Source organism: Notamacropus eugenii, chromosome 5 (assembly GCF_028372415.1).
Source record: "Notamacropus eugenii isolate mMacEug1 chromosome 5, mMacEug1.pri_v2, whole genome shotgun sequence".
Lineage (NCBI taxonomy): Eukaryota > Metazoa > Chordata > Mammalia > Diprotodontia > Macropodidae > Notamacropus > Notamacropus eugenii.
This window is the reverse complement of record NC_092876.1, coordinates 92,938,363-92,953,617: the sequence shown is the minus strand read 5'-3', so window position 1 is coordinate 92,953,617 and position 15,255 is coordinate 92,938,363. Positions and strand designations below refer to the sequence as shown.

Below are 15,255 nucleotides of genomic sequence, written 5' to 3'. Positions count from 1 at the left end.
ACCCCTGCTCTAGACTACCTATGTTACCAGTGATAAAGCTGAAACACAGACAATTCCAAAATGGCACCATGGTCAAGCTGACTTTCAAGCCATGTGGGGAACTGAGTATACTGAATGTGTACATATGCTTCTTTGTAGTTTGAGAATGTGTTAGTGTGTATATATGTGCATGTAACTCAATTTAAGTCAACAAATATTTGAGGGCCTACTAAAAGCCTGGTGCTCCACTGGTTGCTGGTTATACAAAAAATGAGACAATCCTCCCCTCAAGGGGCTTACTTTCTACTGGAAGGGAAATGACATGAATATGAAAAAAGTAACTATATGCAAAAATCAATAAAATATAATGAAGAGGGAGTCAAACATGTGAGATCATCAGGAAAGGCCTCTTCTGGAGTGACATTTGAGCTGAATCTAGGAAAGAGAATCTCTAAGGGGTAAATATTATTAGTAGGGAGAACATTCAAAGCACTGGAGCAGAGCCTGTGCAAAAACACAGGGCAGGGAAATGGGATATTCTGTCCATCACTCTGCCTGGAGTAGAGAGTGAGCGAGGGCAAAGCTAGGAAAATATATGAATTTAATTTGCTTTATGACATATTTTATTTACAAGAGTTTTGTTTTCTCAATGGAAGCATGTGTAAGAAAAAGAACACGGCAAATTTTTGTTAAAGTAAAATAAAATTCAATTTAAGAAATAAGTGAAAAATAAAAAAATAAGCTGATATCAAATTATTAAAGTCTTTAAAATCTAAATGTAAGGCATTCTCTTTTTATCCTAAAGTAAACTAGTAGTGTACACAATTATGCCTGTGCTCAGTAATATATAAATTTGCCCAAATAGGTAGAGTGATGATAATCATAACTCATACTTATGGGGATAGGGGACAAAGACCTCTACGTTCTTAGTACTGTGCTTAGGCTTTAAAAATATTACCTCATTTGATCTTCTCAGATGAGAACAAGTAATATTTTCAACCCCATTTTACAGTGGTGGAAAGTGAGGCAGACCAAGGTTGAGTGACTTGATTTGGGTCAAACCATTAGTATCTGAATCATTTATGCTTGAACTGACGTCATCTTGATTCCAGTTCTGTATCCACTCCACCACCTAGCTGTCACTTTGAGGTTTAGTAAGCATTTTAAAAATGTTTCACTTGATCTTTACAATAATGTTATAAGGGAGGTTCCAATATTACCTCCATTTTACAGAAGAGGAAACCGAAGTTGAGAGATTAAGTTACATTCCTGGATTCAAATAGCTAGTCTGAGGGAGGAGTTGAACTTTAGATATGTCCTTTAAGTACAGAGGTATATTTGCTAAACAACTTACGGAGTACTCTCATACACATGTTATGGATATACAAGTTTGTGATCCTATTCTTTTAATGAATAGGTTTCATGTACACATACTTACCTTTCTGTTCCCTGGTTCTTTGTCTCCAGGGTAAAATTTTTGAGTCAACCCAGGAAGATAAGGGAACCTTGGAGGCAAGGAAGTACTTTTCAGATAGTTTTAATTTAATAGTTGGGCCTCTGGGGAGGCTGAGGCTCTGCTATAAAAGCTTCTTTTACTTGCCTGGGGAGGCATGGCTACATAGAGCCATTTTAGGTTGTCAGGGCTCCCAGGGCTCATCTGGGTTGTGAACTCTTAATTCTCTAGTGAGTAGATTAGATTTCCTCTAAAGTTCCTTCCAGTTCTAAACCTATAATTCAAAGTCTGTATTGTATGTTGGTTTGAGATCTCCCCGAAAAATGTCATAATAGCCTGAGAAGTGTAGGCTGGCAATTGGTCTAAGTGGGATCAGATTGTCTGCCTTCCTATCTTAGGATAAAGCCATTCTCCAATCTCCAGGGAAACAAAACTTTTTAAGTGGAAATATCAGATGATCTAAGACATTAACTAAGTTTTCGAAAAGGGAAAAGGTCACAGTTAACCAACAATTCATACTCTTATAGAAGATGGAGAGGAATGCTCAAAATTGATGGGGAATGTATTGATATTAACAGCAGTGCTCACTGGAGACAAAGTTCCCCAAATCTAGTAGTCTGTACTTAGAGCCTAGCAAAGGCTTCAAGAAGGCAGATTTCTAACCAAACCAGAATTCTAATGGGGTAATATTCTTCAGCCTCATGGTTCCAGCTTCCAATCTCCAGGAGGATGACACACCTGATAAACTGCATCTTTTCTTCTTGATGATGTGCCTGTAAGGGATACCATCTCTTCTAAGTCACTTTCATTTTATTCTGAGTTATTGTTTCTGTATCTGTGACTCTTTCAGTCTCTGTCCCTTCATCCATCTTTCTCTCTCTCTCTTTCTCTCTCTCTCTCTTTTTCTCTCTCTCTCTCTCCCTCTCTCTCCCTCTCCCTCTCCCTGCCCTTCTCCATAGTATACCTTTTAATGCCATACAAATGAGTCTAGTAAAGCGTATGAGCACCTTTGTCAGTGTCAGAATAATGGCTAGCACTTGCATAGAAATTTAGGTTTTGAAAAGTACTTCAGAAACATTATTTCATTGGATCCTCCTAACAACCCTTGGATGCAGATACTATTATCATCCCTGTTTAAGAGAGGAAGAAAATGCTACAAAGAAATATTAAATGACTTACTGAGGGTCACATTGCTACTTGTAGTGTCTGGTATGGGACTTAAACTCAGGTCCTCCATGACTGTAAGGCAAATCCTTACCCACGTAGCTGAATGCCTGGATTGCCTACAATAGTGAGTTTTTAAAGTGATTTAACAATATTAATAATTATGATGCTTTAAGATTTGCAAAATATATGTATTATCTCAATTGATCATCACAACAAACCTGTGATTGGTGCTATTATTATTCCCTTTTTTTACATCAGTAAACTGAGGTGGCAAAGTGTTAAGTGACTAGGTCAAGATCATCTAACTACCAAGTGCTGGAGGTGGAATAAAACTCAGATCTTCCCACACTTTATACAATATATCACCTATCTGGCAGTATATAGGTATGTGTGGATCTGTGTTCATGTCTAAGAGCTCATTTGTGTTCCTGAATATCAGTTTGTGAAGAGCTGAACAGAAGTTTTGGTGTACTTAAGAGCACTTTTGTAAATCTAGGTCTATTAGTGACAAGTACCTCTCCTAGAATGTATTTATATATATATATATATATATATATATATAGCTGAATGTGTTCATCTTTGAACATTGTTATTTTATGGTCAGTACTTAGGATGGTCAACATCTGTGTCTGCATAAAAGTCTATGAGTCTATGAATTAGGATCTGTGCACATATCTGCATGGGCTATGCCTATGTATGTTTGTGGGTGTTGCATATACATGCATGCCTGTATTTTGAACTAAATAGGTCTTAGTAAATGTCAATTTGATATTCTCTTTGAGTATGTTTTATACATGGTGGTATCTGAATATGTGTGTATATGAGTGAATCAATATAATTTTATCTTTCCCATCTGATAGAAATGTGCCATCATTTCCTCCTTTGGCTGATTCCATTCTCATTCCCAAAGCCCTGCTCATGTTGTCCATAGCTCACAAGGCACATAGGACTAAGGTAATATTGAGAAGATCTTGGGGGAGTGAGGACTCTTCTTTCATCTGTTTATAAGTTGTCCATAGCAAATAGTGTTGAGTTTGGAGGCACATTAACTGGGTTTGAAAACAAGTTCTAACGGGACATATGTGATCTTGGGCAGGTTTTCCCCCATGTTTTTAGTTTCCTCATTTGAAAAATAAGGGTGGGTTGGACTTTATGACTGCTAAACAATCTTCTAACTCTAAACTTTGCATCCTTTAATGAACTTCTGCTTTGGGAGACTCTTATCTAAAAACTCTAGATTTACAATGCTAAGTTGTAGGTGAAGAGAAAACTCTGCATCCCCCATTGGGGATATAAATTTTAAGTTGTCCCTTGGGGGAGAGGAAAGTTCCAGGGCTCCAAAATATTGTTACTGTCTCTGAATTGGGTACAGTCCTGATACCAGGAGGTAGGGGATGAGGAATGTCCTTCTTGGAATGAGAGAACTTGGATTCAAATCTAAAATCACTTAAGTGAACTTGGTCAAATCACTTAATCTCTGTTTTCTTTGACTCCAAAATGATGGGATTTAACTAATTCATCTGTAAAGTTCTGTCTGGATTTAAAGCCTGCTATTTTAGGATAAATCCCTCTCTTTACATAAACACACCCTCTCAGCTTCTCTGTAAAGATGAAGCAAAATGTATATCTTTCCTAGAAGCAAAGAAGCCTGAGGTCTGCTCTATAGATACCTCAGCCTTGGATCATTCCTTTTCTTTTATTTATCCCTATTTCCCCCTTATGTCCTCAAAATAATGATAACCATAATAATAATAATAATGCCAAAAACATTTCCATAACTCTTTATGTATTATAAAACATTTTCCTTACTAAAATCCTATACAGTTAGGGGATTGTAAGCATTAAGATTCCCATTTTATAAATAAATAAAGAAACCGTGGTTGAAAAGGGCTAAATAACCCTACACAGTCACACAGCTAAGATATAGGGAGAACCAGGACTTGAATATTGGTCTTTGGAGTTTAAGAGCAAAGTCTTTCCACTCTACCACAATGCCTCCCTGAGTCATCCAAATTCTTCTCACAATCCCCTAAGCCCCACTTTCAACTAAGATTCACCTCCCATTCCACTCTAATTTGAATTTCATTAAATGTCTGTTCACTGTCTCTCTCAGAAACAATTGCCCTTTCTTTGTTTCAATAGAGTGTTATCCTGGCTTCCATCAATATTTATTTCTCAAGTGCCTGTATACCCATGACAATGTAACTACTTACAGTCATGCCTAACCAGAGTACATATAATCCCACACCTGTCCCTAGCATTTTGAGAGATAGTTGGTATAATAGACAGTTTTAGTCAGGAAGACCCGAGTTCAACACTTGTCTGGAACACAGCTGTGTATTTGTAACTGTATCTTTGTAAGTATGATCTAGTTACTTGCTGTCTCAATAATTCCAGTTACGTCATTGTTTAAAATTTATGAGGCATGTTCTCTTGTGACATCTTTGGGAAGTAGGTGCTACAAATATCTATTTTATTAAAAGGAAAGTAGAGTTAAGAGAAACAAAAAGATTTCTCCATGTTTAGGTAGCTAGTAAATATTAAAGCTAGATTTTTTTTTTTAACTCAGGGCTACTGTCTCCAAGAGAAGTATCTAAGAGTTTGCAAAGCACTCTATGTATTTTCACAAGAACTCTATGAGTGAGGTACTATGGCTATCATTATTTTATAAATAACAAATCTAAAGCTAAGAGGAATTAATTAATAATGTCAAGGAAGGAAGCAAATAGGCATTATTAAATACCTACTATGTTCTGGGAACTATGCCAAATGCTTTATAAAATATTATCCCACTTGAGCTTCATAACCTTGAGAGGAAACTGTTATTCTCTCCATTATAGAGAAAAAGAAACTGAGGCAAAAAGTGGTTCAGTGTCTTGCCCAGGGTCAAAAGCTATAAAGTGCATAAGACTGAATTCGAATCCAGGTTTTCCTAATGACAGCCCAGCACTTTATTCTGCTGTGGTACCAAGCTGCTTGCATGGTGTAGGATTCATTCACAGAAGGCAAAATTTTACCCCACAAAGAAAATACTACTGTTTGTTATAGACCCAACTGAGCCATCCAAACTCTCTTGCTCAGTGACCTATATATTTCCAAGGTAACTTTCAAGTGTTATGATTTCCCTTGTGATTCTAATTATGGGGAGTAATGCTTAAGTCAAGGTTATTTTTCAATTTGAAGTCAAGTAAGGACTCATTCATCAGGGTGAGCAATCAGTTTAAAGGCTGCTCCATCTTTGTACAGCGTTAAATAGGGATCAGCTCATGGTTAAAGTTACAATTTTACATCTATAACCAGAAGCAGGGATGACTCAGTGACTGATGTTTATCTGTTACCAGAGTAAGAGGGTCAGTTTGATAGTAAGATCTAATGGTCATTGAGGTACCCTACTCACTAACTTGGCCTCAGTAGCTCCATGTGTTGACCCTGAGCTAATTATTTTTACAGCTACCTCTTTGTTTGTTTGTTTCCTTTCAAGGAGGGAGGATTCTCCTGGCCTTTCAGCCTATGGTAGAATGTCACAACACAATGCAACTATCTTCCACCCAGCCACCTTTATCCTCCTGGGCATCCCAGGGCTAGAGAACTTCCATGCCTGGCTCTCTCTGCCTTTCTGCTCTGTCTACATTGTGGCCCTACTGGGCAATATCACCATCTTACTGGTGATTTGGTTTGAAAAGACTCTCCGTGATCCCATGTTCTTTTTCCTAGCCATCCTGTCAGGTATTGACTTGGCCTTGTCTACATCTTCTGTGCCTCGGATGCTAGGCATTTTCTGGTTTGAAGCCCATGAGATAGGTTTTGGGGCTTGTTTGGCCCAGATGTTTCTCATTCATACCTTCACAGGTATGGAGTCAGCTGTCCTGTTAGCCATGGCCTTTGATCGCTATGTGGCCATCTGTGCACCACTTCACTACACAACAATTCTGACAGCCAATGTACTGGCAGGTATTGGAGTGGCCATTGTTCTACGCCCCATTTTGCTCATGCTGCCTATCATATACCTGACCTATCGCCTGCCTTTCTGCCAGACTCGTGTCATTGCTCATGCCTACTGTGAACATATGGGCATTGCCAAGCTAGCTTGTGCTAATATCCGTGTCAATGCCATCTATGGACTTTTTGTTGCCTCTTTCCTGGTCTTGGACTTGATCTTGATTGGAATTTCCTATTGCTACATCCTTCGTGCAGTTTTTCGCCTCCCTTCTCATGATGCGCGACTTAAGGCACTTAGTACTTGCAGTTCACATGTAGGAGTTATGTGTGTTTTTTATACACCCTCCCTCTTTTCCTTCCTCACTCACAGATTTGGCCACCATATCCCAAGATATGTCCATATTCTTGTTGCCAACCTCTATGTGGTTATCCCACCATCACTTAACCCTGTCATCTATGGCGTGAGGACAAAGCAAATCAGACAACGGGTGGTCCAGACCTTCAATGGCAAATAGACCCTACCATCTTCCCAATGCTTAGAGAATAGGACACTGCCAAGTGATTGTTCAGTCTAGTTAAGTTCCTTGAAAGAGCTGGTACTTCTTGCCAGATTAAGGTACCAGTGGACACCTTACCAGCAGCAACATGACCTGCATATAACTAAAACCTAAGATCACATAGGCCTGATGCACCTTTCTTGGAAAATTTTCTCAACATTATTGACCCAAATGTTGAATTTTTTGGTGATTAAAGTGCTGAAATTCATCTACTCAGGGAATATTTGGGAAATCATGACTGTTTTGTTTCCAGTGCATCATGACTTATACTCTGACAGGGACAGAATATGGTACTCTGCTTGACAGTAAGAAGCAGTGAGATAAAGGTTGGTTAATGTAGGTCTCATCAGACTGAATTTGTTCCAAGAGAAAGAATACATGGAGGCAAAATAGAGACAGACTCTAGCTTGCTTTCATGGAAATAACTTCCTAAGAATTAGACCTACTAAAAAAATGGAATAGATTTTTCATCAGGTAAATTGTTTTTCCATCGAAGGAGGACTTCTGTCAGAGCTCATAACTTTTGGTCACTATTTGGAAGGATTTCTGCACAAGAGCAAATTAAACCCCATTATCTCTGAGATTGCAGAAATCTACAACTTGATGTTCTATGAAATCCATTTCCACTCATCCTAGTTATTGATTAATGGTAACACTTCATCTCCAGGTTTAAAATGTGATATGTGTAAGCTTTTTCACAGGAATGCTCTCTAAGTCCATCTTGTGGGGCTTTCTCCTACATACTCTAAATTATTCACCACTGGGGGCTCATACAATGTGCTCATGGTCTTCTTTTCCTTCTCCTGACTTTGTCAGGTAACTATGAGAGTATGATGTCTCTCCTTCAGCTGTCATTGTTCCCACCGATGACCACAGAATCTTCTTTTTCATTAATCTATTTCTTGGACTGTAACATCTTTTATGCCACTTAGATTGAATTCCCTTATAAACAAGAAATAGGTTATAGATTGGATAAAATGGCTTGGGTCTACAACAAGTGTACTCCAGAAATAAATATTTTTGTGACATTTATTTATATTAAGCCAAGCAAAGTGAAATTCTGAAATCATAGTATGGGAAGTATTTTTATCCTGAGGAGATCTTAGAATTCTTGCAATTAGAATAAGGGATAAATCAAAATTATCCACTCTATGCAACCTATAAGATAAATTATTTTAAATAGCACTTAAACAGTTGCAAAATACTTTCCACAGAACAACTCTGTGAGGTAGCTAATGAAAGTAGTAACTGAATTTTCTAGTGAGGTAAATGAAAGAAAATGTTTTGTCCATAATCCCACAGCTAGGAAATGCCTAAGCTGAGCTTTAAACTCACTAGATGAGCTAACTATAATAATGGTGATGATTGATGGTGTTGATGGAGAAACACTTTTGCAGAAAGTAGATTGAAATCTATTTATTTGTATCTGGATAACATCCTCCCTCCCCCCAGAAAAGTGTGATTTTCCCAGCTCAAGAAGTGCTCCTTTTGAAACTCCTTTTACTAAAGGACAACAGGAATACTGAACATAACAGGAAATATGGTGTAATGAATATGAATTAGATTGGAGTCAACAGGACCTGGGTTTAAATTTCACCTCCAACTGATCAAATAAATCCTGCAGTTGCTCCATGCCTTAGGCAATTACCTAAGCCTTATCTACTAAGTAGAAGACTAAGTAGGAATATTGTTTAAGGACATCTCAAGTCAAGAGGTACTTATTGAATGTATACTAAAAGCAAAGTGCTCCCTCCACTAGTTGCTGGTTATACAGAGCTAAAAATGAAACAGTCTCTCTCTTAAACAGGTTTTCTTTGTACTGGAAGGAAAATGACATGTATATGAATAAGTAAATATTTACAAAAATCAATAAAATACATTAAAGAAGGGATCAAATAACTGGGAACATTAGGATAGGCCTCTTTTTGGAATGACATAAGCTGAGGCTAGAAAAGAGTTAGAACACCCAAGAGATGGAGATGGGGATTATTAGTTGGATAGCATTGTAGCCATCAGAACACAGTCTGTACAAAAACTCAGAGGAGGAAAATGGAATATTCTTTCCATAACTTTGGCTTGAACAGAGTGAATAAGAATATAGGCTGATTATATAGTAATTTATTTTGCTTTATTTTTGATATATAAATTTATTTATTCTCAGTTTTCAACATTCACTTCCACAAAATTTTGAATTTCAAATTCTCTCCCCGTCTCTTCTCCCTAATCCCACTCCCGGAAAGCATATATTCTGATTGCCCTTTCCTCCAATCTTCCATCCTTTCTGTTACATACTCCCCTCTCATCCCCTTCCCTTCTATTTTTCTGTAGGGTAAAACCAATTTCTATACTCCATTCTATATAGCTTATTTCCTAAGTGCACGTAAAAATAAGCTCTAACATTCATTTTTAAAGCTTTGAGTTCCACATTCTTTCGCTTCTCCCTCCCCACCCACCCTCATTAAGAAGGCATGCAATTCAATATAGGTTATATAAATGTGGTCATGCCAAAGACCTCTATAGCAGTCATGTTATTAAAAACTAACTGTACTTCCCTCTATCTTGTCATACTCTTCATTTATTTAATTCTCTCCTTTGATCTGTCCCTCTGCCAAAGTGTTTACTTCTGATTACCCCTTCCCCCAATCTCCCATTTCTTCTATTGTCCTTCCCCCACCCCACCCCCAACCCCTTCCCTCTGTTTTCCTGTAGGGTAAGATAAACTTCCATACCCAATTGAGTGCATATGTTATTCCCTCCTGAAGCCAAATCCAATGAAAGGAAGGCTCACTTATTTACCCCCACCTTCCCCTTCTTTCTCTCCATTTTAAAAGCTTTTTGTGCCTCTTTTATGTAGGATGGTTAACTATATTCTATCTCTCACTTTCTCTTTCTCCTAGTATATTCTTCTCAACTCTTAATTTTTTTTGATATAATCACTTCATATTCAGCTCACTCTGTGCCCTCTGTCTCTCTCTATATACACATATACATTCATGCATACATATGTGAGTGTGTGTATATATATGTATATACACACATAGACACATAAAATATATATGTGTATATGTATGTACATGTATGTATGTAGGTATGTATGTATATATTCCTTCCAACTATCCTAATACTGAGAAAGGTCTCATGAGTTCCAAATATCATCTTTCCAAGTAGGAATGTAAACATTTCAACTTCAATAAGTCCCTTACAGTTTTTCTTTCGTGTTTAACTTTTCATGTTTTATTTTCTGTTTTTTTTTTTTTTTTTTTTGATTCTTGTATTTGAAAGTCAAATTTTCTCTTCAGCTGTGGTCTTTTTAACAAGAATGTTTGGAAGGTTTTTTTCATTGAAGTTCCATTTTTTCCTCTGAAGTATTATAGTCACTTCTGCTGGGTAGGGGATTCTTGGTTTTAATCCTGTCTCCTTTGACCTCTGGATTATTATATTCTGAGCCCTCTGATCCCTTAGCATAGAAGCTGCTAAGTTCTGTGTTATCCTGATTGTTTTCCCACAATACTTGAATTATTACTTTCTGACTGCTTGTAATATTTTCTGCTTGACCTGGGAACTCTGGAATTTGGCTACAATATTCATGGGAGGTTTAATTTTGGGATCTCTTTCAGGAGGTGATAAGTAGATTCTTTCCATTTCTATTTTACCCTCTGGTTTTAGAATATCAGTGGAGTTTTCCTTGATAATTTCTAGAAATATGATGGCTAAGCTCTTTTTTTTTGATCATGACTTTCAGGTAGTCCAATATTTTTAAAACTATCTCTCCTGGATCCATTTTCCAGGTCAGTTGTTTTTCCAGTGAGATACTTCACATTACCTTCTTTCTTTTTTCATTATTTTGGTTTAGTTTTATAATTTCTTGATTTCTCATAAAGTTATTAGTTTACATATGTTCCATCCTAATTTTTAAAGAAATATTTTCTTCAGTGAGCTTTTGGACCTCTTTTTTGATTTGGCTTATTCTGGTTTTTAAAGCATTCTTCTCCTCATTGACTTTTAGGACCTCTTTTGACATTTGGGTTAATCTAATTTTATAGGTTTTATTTTCTTTAGCATTTATTTTTTTGGTTGTTTTTCATGATTTTCTTACATCACTCTCAATTATCTTCCCAATTTTTCCTCTACTTCTCTTACTTGATTTTCACAATCTTTTTTGAGCTCTTACATGGCCTGAGACCAATTCATATTTTTCTCAGAAGTTTTGAATGTAGGAAATTGGACTTTCTTGTCTTCTTTTGGCTATATGTTTTGATCTTTTTCACCAATTATGTGAGAAAATACCTTTTCACTGAGAAAGTAAGAATTTATATTCTGTTTCTTCCCCCCCCCACCCCGTTTGCTTATTTTTCCAGCCAGTTACCTGACTTTTGAGCTTTGTTAAGTGGAGGTCTTCAGAGGCAGCTTCCATTTGAGCAGTGGCCTTAGCTGCCATAGTGCTGGTGCTGCTGCTGGTACTGTGGAGACCTGGGCTAGGGATTGGGATGGGGCTTGTCCATGGTCCCCTCTCAGTCAAATGATAGAATTTTGCAGCTGTCTTTAGAGTTTATGGTTTGAGAAGTCTGAAATCCACAGCAGCCATCTGATTCAGTCCCCTAAAGCCTGCTCCTGCTCTGTCCACATTGGCTCAACCCACACCAAACTGGGGTCTACTCCTATCCTGATGTGATAGAACCTTCCTCTTGACTTTCCAGATTTTCTTGAGCTGGCACTTGGCTTCAGTCTGTCATTTGTGGCTTCTGCTGCTCTGGAATTTGTTTGGTATCATTTTTTACAGGATTTGTGAAGGGTTTGCTGGGAGAGCTCTAGCTGGTCCCTTCTTCTACTCTACCATCTTGGCTCTGTCCTCTATTTTGCTTTGCAATACATGTTTCTAAAAGTTTTGTGTTTTTTTTTTTTCACATTTTCTCAGTGGAAGTTATGTGAGTAGAAAAAGGCAGATTTTTGTTAAAGTAAATTAAAATTTTATTTAAAAATTAATGTAAATGAAAAAGAAAATAGGCTGGTGTCAGATGATTAAAGATTTTAATTTTGAAATGAAAGATTCTGTATTTTATTTCAGAGGAAACAGGGGCAGTGAAAACTATCCCTGTGTATACTAGGTATAAAAATAGTAGTAGTTATAAGAGTAATAGTAATTATATTAATAATAACAATAATTATAATATCAGCTCTGAAAACAAATAATTAAGAATCACAGAGGTTAGGCAACCACTGTTATCTATGAAAATACCAAAGAGCTTTCACAGGTTATCACAACCACCATTAACTCTAAGAAATAAAATAAAAACAAAGAGACAATAGTGGTCATAAGAAAAAAAATTTTTACTCCTTGGGTAGAGAGAAAGTAGACAAACATGCCGGACCTCCTCTAGGAGGAGTTCCACTTTAGTGAGATCAATCCTATATATACATATATACATATGTATATATCTATATGTATATATACATACAAACATATACCTATTCAGTGACTATGCAATGATCACAGACATGAGAATTAGGGGTAACAGCAACAATGAGACAATTTTAATTCAGAGCAGGGCTTCATGACAGGAACATGGGCCCCACAGGCACTTATCAGAACTCAGGGACTCCCTCATGCTGTTGCAGAAACAATTCTGGAATTTTGCAGTGGTTGAGATCACAGTGGGAGCACAAACGATTATTCTTATGCTAAGCTCAGGGCACAGCTTGTTTCTTGGGCCTTAGCTCTGAAAAACACTTTGTCTCCTAATAGTAAAAAGAGAGGAGTAAATAGAAAGGGATCATCTTGGCATGGGGATCCTGACAATACCAATGCCATATTTTACTGCATAATTCTCTCCATCCAAATAATCATGCACCTTGTCTTTTCAGTCCAAAAATTTTGTAATAACCTTTCATTTCGTAATCATCACACAGTATAATTCTGCTTGTCATGTCACTTGAAAGGTAAATAGAGCAGCAGTGTGTTCACCAGTGGCATATGGATACAAATTTATCTCTCTAGAATTGTGTGCCAGGAGCCTAGAATTCTCAGCATACCTACATTGTCAGTATTCATTTTTAACCTATATTCATGAGTATTCTGTGCATCCTAATCTCTCAACAAAGACAATTTAGTAGCAAATGAATTTTAAGTAATACCACCATGGTTTTTTAAAGCTTCACCTAATGATCACACCCACTTTCCCCAAAAAATTTGGCATAAAATTTGTGATGATTTTGCAGTGAAATACAGTAACTCACATTTAAGGGAGGGGTGTGGGACAGTTCTAAGCACTATACTAAGGATTTACAAATATAATCTTATTTCATCTTCAGGAATAAAGATAAGTACTGCTGTTATCTCCCTTTTATAGTGGAAGAAAATGAGACAGACAAAGGTTAAGTAACTTGATTAGGGTCGCATAACTAGTAAATGCCTTAGGTTGTATTTGAACTCAGGTGTGCCTGAATCCAGAGTTGTTCTGATCAATACCTGGCCACTGGAACCAGATGGCTATGAAGGAGAAAATGAGGCTGGTGACTTGGCACAACCGTCTCTCCCTCAAATCAAAGTCAGTTGCAAGTCATGTCATCATCATCCTGATGACATTGTCCTCTTCCTGAAAGGACAAACAACAGCCTGACTCAAGTCCTGGTGCTGAATCCACTCTGCCATCTAGTGGTCATTTTGAAAAAGCACTTTAAAATGATGCAATAATGTTATAAGGAAGGTTCCAGTATTACCCCCAGTTTACAGAAAACTGAGGTTGAGAGGTTAAGTGATGTTCCAGGCCCACATAGCTGGCAAATGTCTGATGCAGGATTTGAACTTAGATATATATCCTTCCTTATATACAGTACTGTATTTGCTAAGCCACCTATGGAGTATGCCCATACATAGGTTGTTGTGTTCATCCTTCGTTGCCAAAGAAAACATGCCATCAGAGAAATGATGACATGACTTACATTGACTGTTTTGAATGAGGGAGGGCTGTGCAAGTCACCAGCTTCACTTCTCCTCCAGAGTCATCTGAATCCAGTGACCAGATATTCATCAGGATGACTGGAGATGACCCAGGATGCACTGGGAGACTTTGGCCCTTTTAGGAGAAGGTCTATGCTGTGAATGTGTGTGTATACAAGTGCACAATGGTATGTTCCTCTTTCTGTTTCTAAGAGTAGGCTTCAAGTATACATTCCCAGGACAAAAGTTATGAATAGTCACAGGAATACACAGAGACCTATGAGGCAAGGACATACTTTTTAATGAGTATTATTTTAACAGTTGGACATCTGGGGAGACTGAGGTCCTGCTATAGGCATCTGCTTTCCTTGTCTGAGGAGGCACATCTATATAGAGCCATTCTAGACTGTTCGGACTTCCAGGGCTCATCTGGGATGCAGACTCTTAATTCTTTAGTGAATAGTAGATTTCCTACAAGTTTCCTTTCAGTTCTGTGATTCAAGTTCCATTTTGTACATTAATTTGAGATCTCCTTGAAAAATGCAGTATACCCTGAAAAGTTTAAATAGGATCTGATGGTCTACTCTCCTATCATAGGAAAAAGATAATCTCCAACCTCTGGGAAAACAAAACAAATCAGGTGGAAATTTCTGATGGTCTAAGATAGTAACTAATTTCTTGCAAAGGGCAGAGCTCATGGTTGACCAAAAAGACCTATTCCCATGGAACACAGAGGGAAGGGAAAAGGACAAAACTGATGTGAAAGGGATTGATATTAGGAGCAGTGCTCATTGGATACAAAGGTCCCAAAATCTAGTAGTCTTTCCTTAAAGTCTGTTGAAAGCAACAAGGAGGAAGAACTCTAACCAAGATAGCATTCTTGGTGGATAATATCCTTCAGCCTTCAAGTTTCAGGTTCCTGTCTCCAGGGAACACCAGATTGACTGGGTCTTTTTTTTTTAGTGATATGTCTGTAAGGGATTCTCCCTCTTCCAAGTCTCTTTCATTTTACTGTGAACGAATAGGGTCTGAGTTATTGTTTCTCTGTCTATCTGTCTCTCTCTTCTCCTGTCCTTTTCAATAGTTTAATTTTTAATACCATATAAAACAGATTAGTAAAGTGGGTGAGCATTCATCTCAGTGTTTCTGAATAATAACTGGCATGCATAGTATTTTAAGGTTTGCAAAGTACTTTGCAAATAACATCTCATTGGATTCTGACA

The 15,255-nt window shown here is 37.5% G+C and overlaps 1 protein-coding gene across 1 annotated transcript; it reads left to right on the top strand.

The window, feature by feature from the left end:
• Nucleotides 1-5,971: 5,971 nt before the first annotated feature.
• LOC140508781 (olfactory receptor 52J3-like) lies at nt 5,972-7,053 on the top strand. Its single transcript, XM_072616654.1, has one exon. It carries the CDS (start codon nt 6,118-6,120, stop codon nt 7,051-7,053), a length of 936 nt encoding a protein of 311 aa, XP_072472755.1. The 5' UTR covers nt 5,972-6,117.
• The last annotated feature ends 8,202 nt before the right edge of the window (nt 7,054-15,255 follow it).